This window comes from Acartia tonsa, chromosome 6 (genome assembly GCF_053477335.1).
Source record: "Acartia tonsa isolate MP-2025a chromosome 6, ASM5347733v1, whole genome shotgun sequence".
Classification (NCBI taxonomy): domain Eukaryota; kingdom Metazoa; phylum Arthropoda; class Copepoda; order Calanoida; family Acartiidae; genus Acartia; species Acartia tonsa.
This window is the reverse complement of record NC_137265.1, coordinates 40,590,035-40,612,537: the sequence shown is the minus strand read 5'-3', so window position 1 is coordinate 40,612,537 and position 22,503 is coordinate 40,590,035. Positions and strand designations below refer to the sequence as shown.

The 22,503-nt window shown below is 34.9% G+C and overlaps 5 protein-coding genes across 5 annotated transcripts in view; all 5 read left to right on the top strand.

Annotated features, from left to right (window-relative positions):
- The first annotated feature begins 472 nt into the window (after nt 1–472).
- On the top strand, nt 473–3,061 carry RpS6 (ribosomal protein S6). The gene is made up of 5 exons (XM_080164869.1): nt 473–841; nt 1,106–1,192; nt 1,838–2,044; nt 2,355–2,488; nt 2,694–3,061. Exons 1-5 carry the CDS (start codon nt 791–793, stop codon nt 2,959–2,961), a joined length of 747 nt encoding a protein of 248 aa, XP_080020995.1. The 5' UTR covers nt 473–790; the 3' UTR covers nt 2,962–3,061.
- LOC145322676 (small nuclear ribonucleoprotein Sm D2-like) lies at nt 3,048–4,582 on the top strand. Its single transcript, XM_080164871.1, has 3 exons — nt 3,048–3,185; nt 3,420–3,503; nt 3,976–4,582. Exons 1-3 carry the CDS (start codon nt 3,072–3,074, stop codon nt 4,129–4,131), a joined length of 354 nt encoding a protein of 117 aa, XP_080020997.1. The 5' UTR covers nt 3,048–3,071; the 3' UTR covers nt 4,132–4,582.
- Nucleotides 4,576–11,784, top strand: LOC145322674 (L-threonyl-[L-threonyl-carrier protein] 4-chlorinase-like). Its single transcript, XM_080164868.1, has 9 exons — nt 4,576–4,722; nt 5,463–5,581; nt 6,123–6,231; nt 6,698–6,776; nt 7,802–7,904; nt 8,193–8,294; nt 8,759–8,834; nt 9,269–9,365; nt 11,229–11,784. Exons 1-9 carry the CDS (start codon nt 4,593–4,595, stop codon nt 11,359–11,361), a joined length of 948 nt encoding a protein of 315 aa, XP_080020994.1. The 5' UTR covers nt 4,576–4,592; the 3' UTR covers nt 11,362–11,784.
- pit (probable ATP-dependent RNA helicase pitchoune) lies at nt 11,746–21,457 on the top strand. Its single transcript, XM_080164865.1, has 15 exons — nt 11,746–11,900; nt 12,807–13,148; nt 13,554–13,680; nt 14,844–14,913; nt 15,325–15,393; nt 15,938–16,082; nt 16,334–16,555; nt 17,022–17,119; nt 17,340–17,413; nt 17,567–17,683; nt 17,775–17,847; nt 19,190–19,270; nt 19,590–19,659; nt 20,180–20,306; nt 21,158–21,457. Exons 1-15 carry the CDS (start codon nt 11,811–11,813, stop codon nt 21,322–21,324), a joined length of 1,872 nt encoding a protein of 623 aa, XP_080020991.1. The 5' UTR covers nt 11,746–11,810; the 3' UTR covers nt 21,325–21,457.
- LOC145322667 (small subunit processome component 20 homolog) overlaps nt 21,457–22,503 on the top strand; it is a 58,174-nt gene continuing 57,127 nt past the window's right edge. Inside the window, exon 1 of the mRNA XM_080164861.1 lies at nt 21,457–21,650. Coding sequence (XP_080020987.1) covers nt 21,457–21,650 — 194 coding nt within the window. The remainder of the gene's footprint in view (nt 21,651–22,503) is intronic.

Below are 22,503 nucleotides of genomic sequence, written 5' to 3'. Positions count from 1 at the left end.
AAAATGGAATTATCAGGCCGTCCAACTTTGTTTCAAATTTCCCCAGATTTTTAGTTACAAAGAGCAAAGTTTTTGTAATTTTGAAGCTTTTGATTTTTAAGTCGTTTTTAAAAGTATTTTTTAATGGAATATAGCTATTTTATTTAATAACCATCAATAATATTGAATTTTTAGAGCTATTGAACAAAAAGGGAAAATCATTTTAAAGTTGGCGACTACATCAAGTGTTCGAGGTTGCGTGATTTAATTATGAGATGATTCAACTTTTATTTTATTTAAAAATATTATTTTTTTTATTTTAAGTTTTTGTAGAGTATTTTATCATGATAAAATTTAAAATGAATTAAAAACTCAATAATAATATTGTATATGATTTGTGAGTGGACAATACTAAAAGTTGCTTCATCTTTTATGGGTCGCAATGCCGCGTTTTCATATATCTCACCGCACCAAATCCACACGTGAAATAATTTTGTGATCTTAGCACCGCATTGCCTTCAATATTTAGAATTTGTCTAAAACGTAATTTGTGACCAAAGTTATATTATTTTATAACAATACCAAGTTTTTTAAATCAATAAAGATATGTTAATCTTAAGTTATGCGGAAAGTTTGAATTTCGTGAAGGATCTGTTGGGAATGTGTTGTAATACGTACTTTTTATGATCGAATTTTTGTAATCTTTCCATAAGTATCGTCTCAATGTGACATCCTATTCTTGTGATGTATTTAAACATGCACAGAATTTCATTATTTTACATATTTCAGAGAGTGAGAAGGTCGACTGAAAATGAAGCTGCGTATTTCTTATCCCGCTACGGGCCAAAACAAGCTCTTCGAGGTAATATTTCTTAATTATTTTAATTTAATGTTGGATCAGTTGATTTTGTTTAAATTACATATAATATATTAGATTTAATTTTGCGTTTAATATAGTTTTATTGATAAGGTAGATTTTCATGAAAAGGTACACTATTTGATATGGCCGGGCTTAGTTGAAATTCGATTTTTGAATAGTTCATCATATAGTATAAAGTTATAAAATTATAACTTTAAATTTTCTCAATGCCGCCTTTGTAATGTAATTTAACTTTTGATCTTTAAGATTCACGATGAGCTGAAGGTTCGTCCTTTTTATGAGAAGCGTATGGGCCAGATCGTGCCTGGAGACAACATCGGAGATGAGTGGAAGGTATAGTTGATTAATATTTGTTTAATTCCGAAGTTGCGCCCCATTAGGACTGAAGCTTATCTTTATTTAAACTGGGGTTGAGTGATATATTGAACTAGCAGGGATGTGTAGCCTTTTGATTTTGGTGTGGCTCCGCAGAGTTGCCTCTGAAATAATGGTGTACGGATTTGGCTCCGGCTCCTACCTAAATTCTAGAAATTTAAGCAAAAAAATTCTAAGTCTATTTTTGACTTTGAAGGTTTTAAAGTTTTATTTTTGAGAAAAATGGACTTAACAAACTTAAAAGGGACATTTGCACACGATACAACAGAGTTGCCAAATTAATTTTTTTCTAAGGGGAGCCTTGCCCTTTCGGTCCATAAAGTAAATAGCTCGAAATGTGCAGGCCATAAAATCTGTTCATACAAGTTGCTGCGCCTCCAACATCTAGGAATGGAAAGCAGTACTAATTCTGAAATCAATCAAATATACCTTAAAACTCGTTAAGTTTTCTGTTATACAAAAACATACTTTCTGATATATTGTCGACTTAAATATCTTATTTTATCATGGGGAGATGCGATAGATTTTAGAACTTGCCTAGGACTAGGATAGTACCGTTAACTTTAAAGTCTTGTTTTGATTTTATTTGATTAATATTTGCAGGGCTATCAATTGAGAATCAATGGCGGTAACGACAAGCAGGGTTTCCCCATGAAGCAGGGTGTCCTCACCAACGGCAGAGTTAGACTGCTCCTGTCCAAGGGCCACACTTGTTACCGCCCTCGCAAGAAGGGAGAGAGGAAGCGTAAGTCTGTCCGTGGATGCATCGTCGACAGCAACTTGTCAGTCATCGCCATGTCCATTGTCAAGGTAACTATTATTGGTATATTAGTTAAGTTTAACAGAATTGCTACTTCTGTAAATCGTTGTATTAGTTAGTAGAAAATGAGCGGATTAGCTGCATAATTTAATATTTACACAATGTTTTGCGTTAGTCTATCCCAACCAGTCCAGCATCCATTTTGCCTAATTCGTCTCACTTTTTGAAGATCCAGTCTTTGTGTTTCTATGTTTACACTCTAATTCAAAACTCTGATTTTGGTTTTTTCTTAATTGTCGTTATATTTTCTACATAATCATTGCTTTATAGCTAATCCGTAATCCTTCTTGTTTAATTTAGAAAGGCGAACAGGAGATTCCCGGCCTTACCGACGTCACTCGCCCCAGGCAATTGGGTCCCCGTCGTGCTGGCAAGATCCGTAAGCTCTTTAACTTGACTAGAGAAGATGATTTGCGCCAGTATGTCATCAAGAGGTAAGTTATCTTTAAAACCTTATTCCTTTCTATGATTGCCCTAAGAATCTGTCATTAGTTTCCGAATGATTGATGACAGCCTACCCACCTAGGATCATTATTCTCTTTAAACTTAGATTAAAAGAGGTGAAGGGGGTGGCTTCCTCGCATCCAGTGGCTTAGTCACTAGTACTTGAAATTTGATTTACAATTTTCTTTCTTTTAGGCCCTACACTAAGGAGGACGGTACTACTGGTTACAGCGAGCCCAAGATCCAACGTTTGATCACCCCCCACGTCATTGCCCGCAGGAGGTACATCAGAAATCTGACCAGGAGGCGCAAGGAGAAATCCAAGCTGGCCGTTGCAGAGTACGCTAAGATCCTGGCCCAGAGACAGAAGGAGGCTAAGGAAGCCAAGGAGCTGAAGAGAAAGAGGACCGCCTCTCTCAGAGCAAGCCAGCAGAAGAAAGCAGACGCCACTGCCACCAAATAAGCATTGATTTATCTTTATTTTAAACGGTCGGTTTCTCGCTGAGTAGAAACATATAATATTCTATACATGCATGTATAACTAACATACATTGTATTGCAGATTAAATCAAAATGGCCACTAAGAAGGCAGAGATGACTCCTGAGGAGATGGAGGCCAAGGAGCAGGAAGAGTTCAACACTGGACCACTCAGAGTGCTCACAGACTCTGTCAAGAATAATACTCAGGTTATTACCTTTTTATATAGAAGTCTGCTTATAATTATGCCAATGCAGAAATGTAAAAATTGACTAAAAATGATTGCTTTTGTTAACCCTTATTCTCTTAATTCATATAGTAAAAATACGTAATATTTTTCACAGGGTGGGGGACTTGGGGAGAAAAATACTACTAAATCTTTAAAAGTACTTTCTTTCCTGAGTTCTTTCTTTTCAGACATTATTAACTTTTGTAAATTATAGGTGTTGATTAACTGCAGAAACAATAAGAAGTTATTGGGCAGAGTGAAAGCATTCGACAGACATTGCAATATGGTCCTAGAACAGGTAATATATCCATGGATAGGACTATAGTTGAGAAATATTGACGTACAATAACATTGATTTATTTGCTAAGGCCTAAGGGGTAAAGATAAATAGTTACTTGATAAACTTAGCACCTCTTTCTTATTTAAAATGCGACAGACAAAAAACCCAATAAGTATTTTATTGTTTCTATATTAAGGGTAAAATGGTTTGTAACATTTTTTTGTATTCCATTTCACAGTAGCTTTTCATCATTATTTTAGGTTAGGTTAAGAGTTAGATAATGGCCGCTGTAGGGGTTAGAATTTTTTTTATTTGTAAAATAACCTTTAAAAATTGTGCTAGAATCCGCAAACCGAACCCGAATCCAACCAAAAAATTGGGCGGATTGTCGTCCCTAGCTTATACTTACGCAATTTCATCTATACAGTAGTGGGAGTTTTAGAATTGTTAAGTTGCGTACTGACAACGATTAACAAACTTATCATTATAGGTGAAAGAAATGTGGACCGAAATTCCTAAGGCCAGCAAGGGACAAAAGAAGGGTAAACCCGTGAACAAGGACCGTTTCATTGCCAAGATGTTTCTACGGGGGGATTCTGTCATCTTAGTTCTAAAGAATCCTCTAGGTGCCGCTAGCGCTGAGTAATTCATACTAATTTACCTGATAAGAATATAGTAGGAGGCATCTAAAAACTAGCTGCATCTAGTTTTCTGAACTAATATGGAAATTGTTTTTGATGTCTCAAGATTTTGTATTATGTTACCTGTATTGTAAATTTTGTAAAGAATAATGTACAAATTTTGGCTCTACGTCCTGAATGTTATGCTTGTGAGCTAATCTCATTTTGACTATTTATTTCTGATCATAGGCTCTTTTTTTCTTTTTAACACAAGTTTAAACTTCGAGATACATTAAATTTTTAAAGTGCAATCCTTAAGAAATATGATCATTTGTTTGTTAGTATTCGAAAGTGTGAATGATTTGATGAATGTAAGTTGAATGTAGTAGTGATTGTATTTGCATTTAATTCTCTTTGTGAATAAAAGATTAAAAACCTACACTACCTGCTTGTTCATTTTCGTATACTTGTTTCAGATTCAATTAAAATGCATGACGACGTTCGAGATAGGTTCTTGAAGGATGGATTTTTATTTCCTGTAAAATTTTTGACTGCAGATGAAAGCAAATTTTACGGGGAGAAGTACAGAGAATATGTTAAATTATACGGCAGTGTAGGTATTCACATTTGTGTAAATTTATTGTTAGGTAGTTGGTTATTTTTTCGTCTGACTGTTAAGATTTCGTTGGACTTAAAATCACTAGCGTCATTTAAAGTAATGGATTTTCTTGGTATCTTATATGTAATCTCAGCCTTGCGCTCTGATTATTGTAGGCAGAGCCGCTATTACTGCCGCCGCCGTTATTTTGTATTTATTCTCGCCAAATAAGAGGCTTTTTCAATAGTGTTGAGTTAAATTTTACGGAAGGATTTTATGGATTAAAAGTTTGTCTCAAATGATTCAAAATTGGCCGATAAAATCGAAAATCCGGTGGTTTGTATTTCAGTTCCCAAATTAAAGCAACAGTCATGACAAATATGAGCCTTGCATGTATTGAAGCTTGAGAACAAACAATTTTACAGCAAATTAAACAAGTGCTCTCCCCCCACCCCTCTATTTTATTACTGCAATTACATTACTATGAGCAAGGGTAGGTTTAAAAGAATAAAAACAATAATATTGTATATGGACAGATTTTAATCATTGGCGACGTGCACAGGGTTTTACTGTGGTTTTAATAATGCTCAGTTCACAAACAACTTTTAAAGGTCGACCAATTTATTCTGTAGGTTAACTTAAACAAGTACAACTAATAAAAAATGCCTTTATAAAATTGGTCAAAGTTAAAGCTTCTTTATGTCGACCTAAAATTTCCAGAGGTCGACCTATGTCTTTTAAGTCTTTTTTTTTTTGTAGGTAAAAGTGGCGGAAGTCATAAGCGTGTTCGAGGCAACCGGATATTTCGGCTGCATTTGATTGCTAAATGGGCAGCCGAGTTGGTTAGACATCCAAATCTTATAGATGCTGTTAAAAAGGTATTATTAAGGTGACAATGAAATTCAATCCAAACGGGATTGTTCCATAGCCCCTACAGAAGTCTAGTTGCTACTTTAGTTCATTAAATGCTTACACACTATTATTTTATTTGCACATAAAATATCGCTAACCATTAAAACCCTTCCTGTTCTCCTATTAATTTTAAAGAGGCACACAAAGCTTGCGGAATAGTTTTAAGATGCTAAACTTTTTCTGTCGACTACTTTCCCTTCCAATACAAAACTCCTTTTTTACGGAAGACAATTCAGGATAAGTTTTTGAATTTTAATGACTTTTTGAGCAAATTAATTGACAAAAAGCTTGTAAAAATTATCATCGATCCTTATATGTACCGAAGGATCTCACTAACCACTAAACCGATATGGTTCTTCTATACAAAGCGTAGAGCTTCTAGTAGATCCTGGGAAGGTTTATAAAAATTTTTGGGTAGGGTACCATCACTCTTCAAAGAGAAATCGCCACTGTATCACTGACGTGACTTCCCTTCCTACAATTACCTGATGCTCATAAATGATTCAGGTGCTTGATACTGACACAGTAATGATATGGTCGTCGGATATAACCTGCAAGCCAAGTTCCAGCACTGAATGTTTTGGCTGGCATCAGGACGAAGCTTATGCCTTACTAGGTGACAAGTTTTTTTCTCACTAAAATTGTTTTAATTATCAGTGTATTTCTATTAAATGTACAATTTGATTTTTTCCATAGTTAGCTGAATTAAATGCGTAATAAAACATTTACAATCAAAAGCACTTTATGCACATTCGGAGACGGTGGGTCAATTCATCATGTACCTGAACGTTGAACTTGAGCTGGCCTTGGTGGCTATAGTAAAGTATCACGCCCTACGCCATAACTACTTAGGTCCTAACACCAAGAAACTATGGTTATACACAAAACACTCACATTCGGATTTTATTGTATTTTAAAAGTATTCGAGATATTATCATTAACATATTCGGATTCCAGATGAATCCGGATTTTCGTGGATTTGAATATTCGTGTTCATAATTAAGGTTGATAACTTATTATTTCGAAACTAATTCTAATTGCCAATACTATTTGTAGTAATGTATATTAGAAATTATTTCTAGGTCCAGATAAGAAACTTTGTACTGCTTGGATAGCTTTAACTGATAGTAATATTACAAACGGTTGTGTTAGATTTATCAGGTAAGATCTTTTCATAATAATCCTGGTAAAACAGGATGAAAATCTGTCTGTACCAGAGGATCTCTGTGCTCTGGTTCTCCTTTACAGTTTAGCTTCTCATAGTTCATGGAAAGGTTTATAACTATTTTGGGGGGCGTACCACCACCCTTCCAGGAAAAATAAGATTAGCTTTATTTTGGTACCTTTGTGCTGAAACACTGCGCAATCCATAATTCATTGTAATTCTTTCTGTACTTCCGGCATTTAATGTACGATGAATCATATAAACCCCCAAATATGGTAAATAAATCACCTCCTTGTGAATTGAAACTTTTAGTAAAGGGGTAGTTTTACGAAATGCATTTGAACTTAATTTAGTGAACCTCATATTTTTTGCTAGTTAATGGGGTAAACTTTATTTATATGGCACATATTTGAAAGAACTTTTGTTTTCTACCACGTAGTTTTTAAAATATCAAGACATGAAAACAGGGGTGTATATTCTACATGGGATCCCCTGCTCAGGGGGGGGGGGGGGGGAATAAAAAATATGTGGTTGGAGGGAAAAAAAATGAAAAAATTTAGAAAACTGAAAACATTTTTTCCATTTCCCCCCCTCCTTGGTAAAAAAAACGTTTAAAAATGTGTGGTAGGAGGGATAAAATAAATAAAATATAGAGTTCTTTAAATATTTTTCCATTTTCTCCCTTCTTGGTGAGAAAAAACTAGGGGGGGAAGAAAAATAAAAAATTTTGTAGCAGGGGAAAAAAAATAAATCTTGTGCAGAATATACACCCCTGCATGAAAATCGTCTTTTTGTGATATATGCAATTTAAAAAGACGATTTTCAAGTCGTGATATTTTAAACTACGTGGTAGAAAATTTAAATTCTTTCAAATATATGCCATATAAATGTAGTTTAACCAATTAACCAGGAAAAAATACGCGGTTCACTAAATTAAGTTCAAATGCATTTCGTGAAACTACCCCTTTACAGTCAATTGTCCCCTTCCTCCTTTGCTGCCAATATTAATTTTACTTTTCAGGGGCTCAAATAATCTCGGTCAATTGGCACACAAGTCACAAGTTCGAACCCCGAACGAGAACCTTGTCCTGGGTCAAGTAGTGGCGGATCAAACTTTAGTAGAGGTCAGGTCGGATTTTTGAAAAGTTTGTTAATTTTACACTTCAAATATTTAAATGTCGTCATTAGTCTCAGAGGTGTGGTAATATTTTCCAACCAAGATGAATTTCTTGCGCTTTCCCCCTCTCTATTTCTTTCATATTTTAAAAATTATGTATAATATCCTTTGAATTTCATCCCACACCCTACAACTCTAGGGGGTTGGGGTAAGGGAGAATTTTAAAAAATCTACGACTTTACTTTGATGTTGAATTCTAAGACTTTTTTAATTCTAACTTTGCGATTTCTTCTAGAAATTGTCAACCGAAGTTGTAAATTGTGAATTATATGCTGGCGAAGCTTCTCTACACGCGTGGAGAACTATACATTCTTCCAGGCCAAATCAATCAGATAAGGTTGAATTTTATTATAGATTTGTTCTTTATTTTTTTTTTTGGGGGGGGGGGGGAGGGGTAATGGTATATTTCATATTAGTTAAAATAAAGGAGGAACTTTTCATCGTCTAGATCAATTCATTAAAATGAAGTTTTCAACTTTTAAGGATTTAAAAGTAATAGGACACTTTAAATTGATGTTTTTCTCCAATTATGATATACAAAATTATAGATCGCAGCAATGATTGGACACTCAACTTAATGAACCAACCAATCAAAATGCAATGATAGTCCTCAAAGTTGTGAAGATAACAAATAAGAAAACATTAATATATAACTTTGGGGACTTTTGTAATAAACAGCCCATTGTCCCTTTTCCCCCTGAGTTTTTATGTGTTGTATAGGAGAATTTTTCACTAATGAGCCAAAAATATTTTTAAAGATGGACATTTTAAATAAGTGAGCAATCCTAACTTCTTTTTCAGGATCGTGTCGGGTTGGCCATCAGATATATGGCAGGCGAAGTAGAACCAGTTTACAAACCCACAGTAGTCAAGGAACATAAATAAATATATTTAAACCAATAAAAATCTACCTAATATTACAAGCAATAATAAATAGTTTTGAATTTTAGATGTGGTGGATAAATCAAAATGAAATACTTTCAATTATGTCCTTTACATATAGATGTTGCTCTTATTATTTAACAGATGAAAATATTAGAATCATATTCATACATGCAAAGTTCATATGCTTTTTCCACACCCACCTTAAAATAATATTTAACTTAATGAACCCGGTATAATATAATCTCTAAAAAAAATTTTATAAAAGCCTTTTAAAATATTGCTAGAATCCGGAATCCGCGGAGAATCCGTTTTATTTTTGGACGGATTGTAAGAATCCGAATCCGGTCCAAAAATTTTTACAATACAATTAATAGTAAATTATCTTTTCATGACTACAGTATGCCCTAATTATTTATGTCCAGGAACTAGTCACCCTTGCGGCTGGAAGTTATGAAGGAGATGATTTTGAAATTGAGGATGTCCCAACGGGAGAATATGGCAAACCTGAGTGGGCTTTGCATAAGTAAGCATAACTTGTTTTGTTTGGTTCATGATAATGGTAGATTTTTTTAATATGATTTTGTTATTAATTTGCAAACACATGCTTACTACTAGTGTTACTTTATTATTTTCAATAAGCTACGTCTGCTTGAAGAATAAATATTTAGCGGCACTCTGCGTTAGTATCTGAGTCATAAAAATTAGCACAAATAATAGTTATTTCTCGCATCGTATTATAAACGGCTTTCCGCGGATATAGAATGTACAATTATAAAATTAAAACTAGTTTTTTTTAGCCCCGAGGTGCCGAAGGCAACGGCTAAAAAAACTAGTTTTAATCTTATGATTGTACATTTCTATATTCGTAGAAAACTGGATATAATACGATGCTAGACATAGTTTTTTCGTATGGATGAGAACCGGTTCCTATTCACCGGATTCGAATGAATACGAGAAAAAATGTTACGTTGGTTCTAGTACTCATTTTGTAAAACAGCCAAAAGAATGAATTTTAGATCCCACTGTCCCCACTGTCCCATCTCTTTATTCCCGAGTCTGCTACTGTCTTTTTGTCTGTATCGAAGGTTCTCTATAACCGTTGAACTGATATGGTTCTCCTTTACGGTGTAACTTCTCATGGGTCCTGAGAAAACTTTTAGCTATTTTGATGAGGGCCCCTAGAAAAATGACCTCTAACCCCCCCCCCCCCAAATAAAAAATGATCTTTATTTACTTTTTCTTGTTTCTTATAAAAAAAATCGGCTCAATACCAGGTGGGTATCCACAAATTCCCCAATAGTAGCTGAGTATCCACATATATTTCCCAACAGTAGTTGAATATCCAAACCTTTCCCCTATGTTAGTTGAATATCCTTTCATAATGCTGATTCCCATGAACTTTAATACAGATTTAGGAACCAATTATTGAAAATCCATAAAAGCGAAGCTCTGAAATGAAAGAACAACCCAAAATTAACAGGATAATAATGCATAAGTCTATATAAAATTATTGTAATTAATTATAGTGAATTTTTTCAATACTGCTTAAGTATATACTACTGTTTAAGAACATACTTACATTTTTAGGACTTGATATTGAGATTCTTCGCTTATAACATTGTACCTTATCGTAATAAGAATCAGTGTTCCATAAATTAGATATCCTCAAACAATAAATACCATTTAGATAAAAAACAATCCACGTATGTTTTTGTCTTGAAATTAAGTTGGACAAAGAAGCCGAAAAATCTCCACCCATTTATTGCACCTTGCACTTTAAAGCGTAGTTGTGCATAAAATAATCAATTTGATTTGTTGATAATTACGTTCTTTATAATGTGCTTTACAGGAATCATAACGCCAAGTTTGAAATCGACGGACGGACAGACGCACAGTCACTTATTATAAAAAAGCTTCGCTTTTTAAAATGATTTTTCTACAGGGCTAATAATCCAATATTTTTTATGGACCAAAAATCCCTAAAGCCACGATATTATAGAGTTGATATATTTTCCTAGAAATATAGAAAAACTTTGCTTTCGTTTATTACATTATTTGAAAAAAAAAATTGTTGAAAAGCAACATGTTTAAAATTGAGCGACGGACTTTCTATAATAGAGGTGCTACGCTTCCTAAATCGTACCTTTTGTATTAAATCGATAGGACAATTCTAACATGTATAAATTAACAAAAAAGCTAACCATAATAATTGTTTTGGAACTTTTTTCCCAATGGTAGTTGAATATCCACACATTTTCCCAATGGTAGCTGAGTATCCAAAAATGACCCCAATAGTAGCTGAATATCCATGTGGATACTCAGCTGGTATTGAGCCAAAAAATCTGTGAAATGTCAAAATAAATCAAACATTTTTAATTTTTCTCAGACGTTCAATGGATCGAGAATGGGAAAGAAGAAAAAAGAGTAAAGAAAAAGGACTTCTACCAAGTCAGCAATATGAAAATAGTAAAAATAGTACTAATAATAATCAACATAAAGATAATAAAGAAATTTCTTAATAAAAACTGAGTTTAGTTCATGTATCCTAACTTCTGTCTTTATTATAGATATTTATTTAATATTTTGATGATTTTTTCATAATATTAAGAGGGTTTTTCAATGGAAGATTATTAGACACTTGTTACATTTCTGTGATCACATTAAAATTCATGCGTATTGTCTATATTAGTTATTCATCGCATCGTATTATAGTCAGCTTTCTGCGGACATTAAAATGAAAAAAGAGAAGATTAAAACTAATTTTATTATACCCGAGGGGCCGAAAGTTCAGGCTAACGAAACTGGTATTAATTTTATTATTTTTATACTAATTTTCGTGGAAAATTGTCTGTAATACGATGCTATACATGATTTTTCTGTATGGCTAAACCAGCGGATATAAATCAGTTTCGAAGCCATACTTTAAAATAAAATATTTCAGAGATCAAGACTTGGTCAAATTTAAAAAATGGATATTCCAGCAAAAATTTTAAAAAGGAAGCTGGAGAAGAGGGAACAGAAAAAGAAGGAAGAATTAAAGAGAAAACTTGAAGATGCGGTAAATATAAGTTTATTTCTTTAACGGGATATTAGAAGGATAACAGGGATACCTCAACTTAAAAAGACGATATATTCCAATATATGTCTTATTTCAGTTTATCTCTGAACCAAATCCCGAGACCGTAGCTCAACACGTAGCGCATCCGCTCGTCGTCGGGAAGGTGATAGGTTCGAATCTCGGTCCGACACATAACTAAAGACGTTAAAAATGGTTCCTACTGCTGCTATGTCAGGTGCGCGACATAAATAGTTAAAGTAGGGGAATTGCCTTGTCCCAAAAACAGGCGCAACTCACTACCATGCACAGTTGGGACTTCTCAGACAAAGGTCGTGCAATCAAAGGGTTGGTTGTCTGATGGGCAAATGGACGCATTACACCGCAATCATAGGGCTTAGGGCTGACAACCCTATCCCATATCCATAAAAAAAAGCCACATTGTTACAGAAACACTGACAAATTGTCAGCGGCCTATGCTCCCCCTGTGGAGCGAAAAGGGCTTGTTACTGGTACTGAACCAAATCTTGCAAATCACGCGGCCAATCGCTCCTTAGACAACTAACTCTTTGATTCTATGAACTTTGTCTGGAAGTTGTAGCGTGCATAATGATGAGTCTACCTGTTAAATCCCAAGGCATTCCCCTGTTTTATAATTGACTAGGCAGCAGAAGGAACAATTTTTAACGTCTTTAGTAATGACGTAGTGTTTGGTCGAGAATCAAACTTTGAATCTACCCGACAACCATTTGGAGCGCTACGTGTTATGCCAAAGTCACGGATTTAGTTTGTAGGATGATCAACTATTTGCTTCAAACTTTTCAGTTATTCAAATTATGTAAAAACATCCTATAAATTATGACGTTTAAGTACCTATTATTTTTTTCTAACAAAAACTATATTTTAAAGGAAGCCAGCAAGGGTTTAAAAGAAAAAGCCAAAAAGATGAAAGAAATTGAAAAGGAAGAAGCTGAAGATGACGTTGAAGGCGAAGAGTCTGAAGACTCTGGCGAAGGCGGGGATGACTCCGGAGATGAAATCGAAGGTTCTGGCGATGAGGGCGAAGAATCTGGAGAAGAGGATGAGGGCGATGAAGGAGAAGAAGAATCAGGCGATGATGATGCTGAATCTGGAGATAAGATTGAAGGCCAGGAGAATGCCGACACTAATACAGCAACCGGCGGCTCTGTCCTGCCGGGTTCCGCGATTGGCGCCGGTATTCTTTCCGACCGATCTTTTGCCTCTTTGAAGGTAAATTCATTTGATATATTTTTGAACACTTGATGAGTATTTCTTTTTTTACTTCTTTTAATACAATATGTTTTAATTTTGTAATAGAAATGTCATAGATCTTCAATAATATTACTCATAGTTTATTTCAACCATAACCCTGTTTCTGTCTTTCATGCTGCGCTATTTTGAATTTGTTTGTCCGATGAGTATGACTGGGTAATTCATGATCCGATTTTGAACACTACATTTTCTGTCATTTGGATTTCTCTAAGTTTTGATATTTCTTATAGGAATTTAATAACTTTAGAAGAGTACCTAGGTATTTTTGTTGTAATTCCTTTTGTATTTAAAAATCTACATACATTCTTGGACTTATGCATATCAATCATTAACTGATACGGACAGATAATTTTTATGCTATAGGATAAAATTTGCGAGCCTACACTGAAGGGAATCGAGGACATGGGATTTAAGATGATGACAGAAATCCAGGCCCAGACAATCCCCCACCTTCTGGAAGGCAGAGATTTGGTGGGTGCTGCTAAAACAGGTAAACAGACGTACAAATAATGGTGGTTCAGATAAAAGAATAAAAAGGAGAGAGGGGGGGGGGGGGTGATCACCGCCTCTGATAAAAAAAATTCAGCATTTATTCCTCCCATAAAAAAGTATTTATCTCCGTCCCACTTATTAAAAAAATTTGGACGTCCTTGGTACAGATACACCTGTCAATCTATCCTTCCGTCTGAGATAATTAAACTCGTAATTAAACATATACACTGACAGGGATATGAAGGGAAAGAAAAATGGACAATAAATTGATGTATTTTACCCCCAATTACAATGAACAAAATTAACCTTACTTTGATTTAAAAGTTTGGACACTGCAAGCGTCAAGGTATATCATGATTTTAAAAAAGTGTCTGAAGTTTTTAAACCACTTTTTTGTTAGGGTTGGCAATCCGTCTAATTTTTGGACCGGATTCGGCATTATTATAAAAGGCTTTTTTAAAAATAAATTAAGGGATTAAATCATATCGGGTACTGGGAAATTTAAGCTGCGTTATTCATATTATTCCTGATCTCTCCACTTGGTGGTGTAGGTGGGGAGAGAGGGGGGGGGGGGTGATCGCTAATTTTAGCCTAACAATTAAGAATCCGAATCCGCTATAAAAAAAAAACAGGATTCCGGATTCGGATTCCAAAATTGGCCAAAAATTGGGCGGATTCCGGATTCGGATTGCCAACCCTAGTTTTTATAATTCCCAAGGGAATATTGTCAATGGTATTTTACAATCCAATGTTCCTTTTCTCCCTGAAATATGAAGACAAGAAATTATTAGAAAGAACATTTTTGCTTACTTTCGAATGTTACTAGCGGCTTCGCCCCTAGCTTTTAGGGGCTTTGCCCCAAGAGGTGATAAAAAAAATTAAGGCGAAATTCGTTAAAGGACCAAGGAAATCTTCTACAAAACATAAAGGACCAAGGAAATATTCAGCAAAAAAAAAATTGGGGGGGATTTTTTTGTTTTTGGGGGGTTGGGGGTGTCCCACTCACCAAGAAAATAGCTTAAAACCACCACAGGACCAATAAGTATATACCCTGAAGAGTAGAATCCGATCGGTTCAGTGGTTACCGAGATCTTAAGGGACAGACAGACAGACGGACAGACAGACATCGTTCTACTTTGTATTATAGATTATTCTATTTAGGTTCTGGCAAAACATTAGCGTTCCTCATTCCAGCTCTTGAAATTCTACACAAACTCAGATTTCTTCCCAGGAAAGCAGTAGTTGTTTTATTTTCTTAGATTTATAATAGTTTTTTTCGCATCGTATTATGGACAGTTTTCAAAGGATAATTCAATGAAAAATTATAACATTAATTTCGTTATTGTAGGCCTATTGGTCTGAAGGTTCCGGGTTAACAAAACAGGGATTAATAACATGATTTTTTATGTTATTATTTGTGAAAAATTCTCTATATTACAACACATGATTTTACAACATGACTCAGAACTTGCCTGTTCTAATCCTATGAACGACAGCCAGTTGGGAAAGCACTGCTTATTTTTCAAAAACTAATGTTAAATTTTAAAGAAAGTATCCATTTAGTAAAAGTTTTAAAAATCGTCCTTTCATTATTTACTCGTTATTTTGTTTTACTTTAAATAATTATCCTGCTGAACAATAGAAACGGAACTGGAGTGATTGTTATATCTCCTACAAGAGAATTGGCCATGCAGACCTTTGGTGTTGTCAGGTATATAGTAATATCACTCAGGGAAGGAGGGGACAATGGGCTGTGAATTACACTAGTCCCCAGAGTTTTATTATAACGTTTTTTAATCGTTAGTTCAACAACGTTGGAGAATTCTCTTGAATTTTGATTGGTTGGTTCATAAAGTTTAGTGTCCTAACGTTTTAACCACTTATTGTAATCTACAGAATTGATAATTTTTGTGTGTCGTCATTGGGGATGAATCTTAATTTATCGTCCATCGTCTTATCTCTTTAGATCCCTGAATATTACTAGTTTCTTCTCAATAGCTGGCATCTGAAGGATAATTTGATTCACATCCTTAATGATTACCCCTTCTGTAGGTTTAAACTTTTGTGTTAAGACAGTGCTAGTTCGTCTTTGTAAGAATGTCATTTATAAATGTTGCACATTTTCGTAGTTTATATCAATTTTGAAATTATTTTTAGCAAGATATGAATTCATTTTGACTGGCTGAAAAATTAGGCCTAAAAATAACCCACTTAGGCAATTGTAAAGCGTTACAAACTTTAATTTATTTGTTTAGAGAATTGATGAAGCACCATTACCATACCTTTGGCCTGCTATGTGGAGGAACAAACCGTAAAACTGAACAAAACAAATTAGCACAGGGAGTTAATCTGCTTGTGTGCACTCCTGGCAGGCTTCTAGACCATCTACAACAGAATAAGGTATAATATTGCAGTGTCAAACTTGTTGTCCTAAACATGAATTTGAATTTTCCTATTAATCTTTCCAAAAATGTGTCTGTTACACTTAAGAAAGTTTACTTAAAATTGGCTTAAAGCAACAGAGTTTAATTTTTGACTGTTTAATCTGAGTTTCAAATGCTTCGTTTTATTTGTTGTTTTTAATTCAGGTAAATAAAAGAATTTTTTGTAAATTAAGAGGTTAGGTTTTTTAATTAATCTTTTTTGTTAAGGATTTTGTGCACAAAAACTTGCAATGCCTGATCATCGACGAGGCTGACAGATTGCTTGACATCGGTTTCGAGCAAGATATGCAGAAAATTGTAAGAATTTTGCCCAGGAAACGACAGACCATGTTGTTCAGCGCCACCTCCAACAAGAAAACGGAGGATTTGATCAAGCTTTCACTCAAGAAGGAACCTATTTATGTTGGAATCGAGGAGCAAAATAATAAGGTAATAGTCTGTGCTCTTCACCACGTGTTAGAGAATTATATATTCTGCATCGGATTCCCGTTTAGATTTTAAAAAGGAGTGGGGGTGTACAAAATTGGTTGGGGAAAAAAGGCAAAATAAAGTGAATCTTACACATTCTTACACAATTTTCGACAGATAGAGGGGAGAAAAAGCTGGTTTCTACCCAATAATTCAATAATAAGGGACTTTATTGGTTTGCTGCTCTGAGAAGTTATTTACAAAAAAAAAGTTGATATAAAAAGAGAACAAGGGAGGAGGGTGGGGGGATGAAATATGTTTTGCAGCTGGGGAATAAAATGAAATCTCGTTCTCTAGAACCATTAACATTTGCTTTATAAACCACCGAGTCCATTAGTCCATCTAATTGTTTATGTGCTTGGCTTCATATGGATGTTGTCGTCCTTTTTTTTAAAAACCAATTAGATCAAACTTTTCTTTTTTTCAGGGAGCCATCGCCACTGTGGACGGATTAGAACAGGGATATGTTGTTTGTCCATCAGAGAAAAGATTTCTTCTACTCTTTACCTTTCTCAAGAAAAACAGGTAAGATATTTATTATAACCAAAGATTCCAAATATCAGGAAGGAACATTGGACTATATATTACACTGGTACCCAAAGCATTGTTAAAACTCTTTCTAATTAGTTAGATCAAAAACTTTGGGTACTTTGCATAACTTGGCATACATCAATACTGGGAAGTTCTTAAATTAACCTGTTCTGTTTCGTGTATATTCCTCCTTTTTAGAGATATATTTATTTAGGAAGAAGAAGGTTATGGTTTTCTTTTCATCTTGTATGTCCGTCAAGTACCACGCTGAACTCCTCAATTATATAGGTACGTAATTAGTTATATTAAACTGAATACAGATGAAAATAATATTTGGAATATTATATATTTGCTATTTTTCCCCATTTTCCTACAAGTATTTAGCAATCATTTTTCTTTTTAAAATTCAATTTTTAGCTTGCAATAAACTTGGTATTTTAGATTTGCCTGTTATGAGCATCCACGGGAAACAGAAACAGGTGAAACGTACGACGACATTTTTCGCCTTCTGTAATGCAACCTCTGGAATTCTTTTGTGCACAGATGTCGCTGCTAGAGGTAACGTATTTATTTATATATTATTTTTATTTGTTCATAAAATGGAAGAAAAAATTGAAACACAAAGTTTATAATAAATCATTTTATTAAGGTTTGGACATTCCCGCAGTTGATTGGATTGTTCAGTATGATCCTCCAGATGATCCTAAAGAATACATTCACAGGTAAAATAACTAAAATTAAGTAAATATATTTCTTACTATATTTCACAATGAGCACATAATATTTTGTTTTTTTTTTCACATATGAAGAGCAAATTATATTTGTTTTAACATACAAAGAGCACATCATAAGTTGTTGTGACATGCAAAGAGTACATCAAAAATTGTTGAAACATGCAAAGAGTACATAATATATTGTTAAAACATATAAAGAGAACATCATTTATTGTTGAAACTCAGTACATCATATATTCGTACAACACACTAAGAGCACATCTTATATTGTTCAACATATAAAGAACACATCATATATTCTTAAAACATAAAAAGAGTATATCATATGTTGTTCAACATACAGAGTCTAATTCATTGTTGAAACATACAAAGAGTAGGTCATATACAGGGTTGTCGAATTGGGCACTTTTTTTTGATATTGGGCGGCCCAATTGCCCGAAAGGGTTTTAGGCGGGTTTTGGGCGCCCAAAAGTGGTTTTGGGCACCCTTTTTGGGCAAATGTCATAAAAAGCATATAAAAAGGATATAAAATAGCCTAAAACCATACCATTTTTTTGGGGGGTGGGTGGGTTTCCTCCCCCCAATTTTATTTTTAGTCTAAAAAATTTTTTTTTTAATTTTTGGGGGGGAGTGTAATTTTTTTCTAGGGGCGATTTCTCTTAGGAGGGTGGTGGTACCCTCCCCCAAAATAGTTATAAACCTTCCCAGAACCTATGAGAAGCTACCCTGTTAAGGAGAACCCGATCGGTTCAGCGGTTAGCGAGATCCTTCGGTACAAACACTCAGACACACAAACAAACAGACACAAATCCTGTTACTTCAGTATAAGGATATCACCCAAAAAATATGCCCGCCCCCCCCTCTTTTTAAACCCCCTCTCCTTTTTCTCTCCCCCTAAAAGGGGGGTGCCCAAAACTGCCCAAAAGGACCTTATATTGGGCGGCCCAAAACCGCCCGCCCAAAACTGCCCGCCCAAAATGACAACCCTACTGGTCATATACCAATTATTGAATATAAAAAGAGAACTATATATTGTTAAAACATGCACAGAGACCTCAATTAATGATAAGGGTTGGCAATCCGTCAAATTTTTGAACCGGATTCTTACAAGAAGGTGGGGAGAGATGGGGTTGGGTGGTGATCTTTGCCTTCAAGGAGAGGGGGGGGGGGGGGTTGAAAGAAAAAATCAACACGCTAATTTTAGCCTTACAATTAAGAATCCGAATCCGCTATAAAAAAAAACTGATCTCGGATTCGGATTGCCAACCCTAATAATGATACAACATTCAAAGAACCACAAAAAAAAGTATACAATGTCTAATTATTGTAGAGTTGGACGTACAGCTCGTGGTGATTCTGGAGTAGGTCACGCCCTTATGATTCTCAGACCAGAAGAGGTTGGATTCCTTAGGTAAGCTTTATCTTTAAAAGAATGAATATATTATTACTGTGATCTTAAACAATATTTCATGTTTTCTTATTAAGTGAAATTTGCAGCGGTCTAATATAACGATTACCCCCTTCCACAGCCTAAACTCCATTCCCTTCCACCCTACTGAATTAACAAACTGACCAATAAAAGAGTTTAATTTTAGCAAGCTAAATTTTTACCCTTTCATAATATCTAAGTATATTCTACATGCATTTTAAAAGTCATAACAAGTAGTTTTTATTTTCAACTTCTCGATTATTATTTTATTTCAATCAAACACAAGTTCTCTATTTCCTAGATATCTAAAGAAGGCAAATGTTCCGCTGAATGAGTTTGATTTTTCCTGGTCTAAAGTTTCTAATATCCAGGTACAGAAATAGTTTTCATTATTTCCTAAATCTAGTAGCTTAAATAGATTACATATCTGTACGTTTACAATTAGAAAGAACTATTGTATTCACATTCAGGTTGTCACTATAGGAGATGGTACGAAAAATCTAAATATGATATTCTATCAATTTCCTTTTGTAAACCATTTGAAATCGAATTTATACCCAAAGGCTTGTTGTTTCCCTCTACAAAATTACAACTGAAATACAGGGATCTGCTTTTTCTGCGCATTTTTTTACATTTTACCTCTTTACCCCTGCACCAGGGGTGTATATAATCTGCACAAGATTCATTTTTTTTCCCCTGCTGCAATTTTTTTTTATTTTTTTCCCTCCTAGTTTTTTCCAGCAAGGAAGGGGATAAAATGGAAAAATATTTTCAGAACTCTTTATTTTATATATATTATGCCTCCTTCCACATATTTTAATAATATACACCCCTGCCCTGCACTCAGACAAATGCACAATATTTAAATTATCCTTCTCTATTATCTTATAGCCCCAGTTGGAGAAGTTGGTGACGAAGGTGCACTTCCTGGCTGTTAGTGCCCACCTAGCATACAAAGGCTACATCAGGGCATACGATTCACATAATCTCAAAAAGATTTATAGTGTCAAAACCCTAGGTAAGAATTTATTTTCTAAGGTGAGGGCACTCAAGATGAAAATTTGTTTTTCAACAAGAATGACAACATCCTTAACGAGCGGAAATTATAAATCTAGTTGGGCGTGCACTGGTATTTACCAGGATTGCCTTACCAATTCAATTTCTAGAGGAGTGGTCACACAACAACCTGTCAAGGGTCAGGATCATCGTGCATGTCATGGGTAGTAGAGCCTCATCTGTTGGCCAAAAGCTGGCAGACCCGTATTGCTTTAAACTGAAGAACGTTGTAAACGTGCATCAACTTTCTTTAGATCAAAACCAAAATGGGGATGCCATGATTCTGATCCTTGGCAGGTTGGCAGGTTAGGACAACCACAAGCATTCTGACAGCCAAATTTCTTTTATCTTTCAATTTACCAACTAGCTTAAGTTGGGAGAATCTTCAATTTTTCTTTAAACTTTGACCTAGGATTTGTGAATTTTTAAACTAAAAGTCAAAGGAACTCAACTAAAAAAAAGAGTTACAGGTCTGACATTTTGCATGGCAGTTGATTTATAGGGGTACAATATGGAACTGTGAAGAAACGGCGTCGCAACCGACGAAAACCGCCGAGAAAAGGCAAAAAAAATTTCGGCGGGAAACGGCGGTTTTCGGCGGTTGCGCCGCCTTTTCTTCACAGTTCCATATTTTACCCCTATAATGCAACTGCCATGCAAAATCTCAGACCTGTAACTCTATTTTTAGTTGAGTTCCTTTGTTGACTTTTAGTTTTGGTTTCAAAAAGTGTCACTTTCGCCCCCCCCCCCCCCCCCCTTTTAAAGTCAAACTTATTATCAACTAATATTTCTAATTTTTTCTATTTTATTTAGACTTGAAGGGAGTGGCCAAGTCATTCGGTCTTGCTGTCGCACCATATGTCGATATTGGCAAGTCCTTCAAACCCAACAGGAAGCCCATTCAAGAAAGGAAGAAAGCCCCAAAGTCGAAGTTGGTTTTCGGCCAGCCGGACGGAAAGGATATCAAATGGAACCTGTAAAAAACAAACCTTGTTAATTTTTTGTTACAAATAAAAGTCTAGCAACATCCTAGGACAAAATTTTTATCATGTATTTTTTTCTCATCCTTCATTTCTCTCTTCGCATTTGAATTATTATTTTTTTCAGACAAAATGGGGACGTCGAGAACTGGCGGCCTTCAGAGGCTGAAACCTGGGGGCAACAAGGAGGCGAAAACAGACGGCAATAAAGGGTCGAAACCTGGCTACCGTAAGAAGGCGCCAAAGGTTTACGATGGGAAGAAAAAACCTACTTTTTTAGACTTGCAGAAAACGAAGAAGAAAGAAAAGAAAGAGAAGAGAAATGTGTAATTATATTTTTTATTAATTTGATGCTACTTGAAATGGTTTAGAATAAAGTTGATTAAATCCAAACAGGACCTTACTCCAACAAAAAGGTGGGGGGGGGGGGGTAATGCAACCATCTCGTAATCAATTCGCAAATGGTACTTAGAAATTCGAACAGGGGTGTATATTCTGCATGGGATCCCCGGCTCAGGGGGGGGGGGGGGGAATAAAAAATAAGTGGTTGGAGGGAAAAAAAAATGCAAAAATTAAGAAAACTGAAAACATTTTTTCCATTTCGCCCCCCTCCTTGGTTAAAAAAAACTAAAAAATGTGTGGTAGGAGGGACAAAATAGATAAAATATAGAGTTCTTTAAATATTTTTCTATTTCCCCCCCTACTTTTTAAGAAAAATCTAGGGGGGAAAAAAATAAAAAATTTTGTAGCAGGGGAAAAAAAATAAATCTTGTGCAGAATATACACCCCTGAATTCGAATTTCAGGATGAAAGAGGTAGTTTCACGAAAGGCATTTGAACTTAAAATTAGTAAACCGCTTATTTTTTCCTGGTTAATTAATTAAACTACATTTATATAGCAACTTAATATAGGAACTTGATAGAAAATTTTCTTTTTCATACTGCGTTGTAACGATTTATTTGGCAACACTCAACTTTTGTCTTTCGTAAAGTGATGCTTGTGTAATGTATTATTGAGCATTACACACAGGCTATCCGCTCGTCGTTGGGGAGGTGATATGTTCGAATCTTGGCCCATACTGCGGCGTCATACCTGAAGATTTTAAAAGTTATATCCAATGTTGCAGAAATATAAATACTCTTATTTTGGAATAGATTTTTTAATAATACAGTGTTTGG

What these genes read in the sequence shown, in the direction of transcription:
- RpS6 (XM_080164869.1), top strand. Translation starts at nt 791, where the DNA reads ATGAAGCTGCGTATTTCTTATCCCGCTACGGGCCAAAACAAGCTCTTC. An exon ending in ACATCGGAGATGAGTGGAAG is followed by an intron (nt 1,193 to 1,837) that starts GTATAGTTGATT and finishes TAATATTTGCAG; the next exon opens with GGCTATCAATTGAGAATCAA. An exon ending in TCGCCATGTCCATTGTCAAG is followed by an intron (nt 2,045 to 2,354) that starts GTAACTATTATT and finishes TGTTTAATTTAG; the next exon opens with AAAGGCGAACAGGAGATTCC.
- LOC145322676 (XM_080164871.1), top strand. Translation starts at nt 3,072, where the DNA reads ATGGCCACTAAGAAGGCAGAGATGACTCCTGAGGAGATGGAGGCCAAG. An exon ending in CTGTCAAGAATAATACTCAG is followed by an intron (nt 3,186 to 3,419) that starts GTTATTACCTTT and finishes TGTAAATTATAG; the next exon opens with GTGTTGATTAACTGCAGAAA. An exon ending in GCAATATGGTCCTAGAACAG is followed by an intron (nt 3,504 to 3,975) that starts GTAATATATCCA and finishes TTATCATTATAG; the next exon opens with GTGAAAGAAATGTGGACCGA.
- LOC145322674 (XM_080164868.1), top strand. Translation starts at nt 4,593, where the DNA reads ATGCATGACGACGTTCGAGATAGGTTCTTGAAGGATGGATTTTTATTT. An exon ending in CGAAGCTTATGCCTTACTAG is followed by an intron (nt 6,232 to 6,697) that starts GTGACAAGTTTT and finishes AATTATTTCTAG; the next exon opens with GTCCAGATAAGAAACTTTGT. An exon ending in CCTGAGTGGGCTTTGCATAA is followed by an intron (nt 9,366 to 11,228) that starts GTAAGCATAACT and finishes AATTTTTCTCAG; the next exon opens with ACGTTCAATGGATCGAGAAT.
- pit (XM_080164865.1), top strand. Translation starts at nt 11,811, where the DNA reads ATGGATATTCCAGCAAAAATTTTAAAAAGGAAGCTGGAGAAGAGGGAA. An exon ending in ACCTTTCTCAAGAAAAACAG is followed by an intron (nt 17,120 to 17,339) that starts GTAAGATATTTA and finishes ATATTTATTTAG; the next exon opens with GAAGAAGAAGGTTATGGTTT. An exon ending in CCTAAAGAATACATTCACAG is followed by an intron (nt 17,848 to 19,189) that starts GTAAAATAACTA and finishes TAATTATTGTAG; the next exon opens with AGTTGGACGTACAGCTCGTG.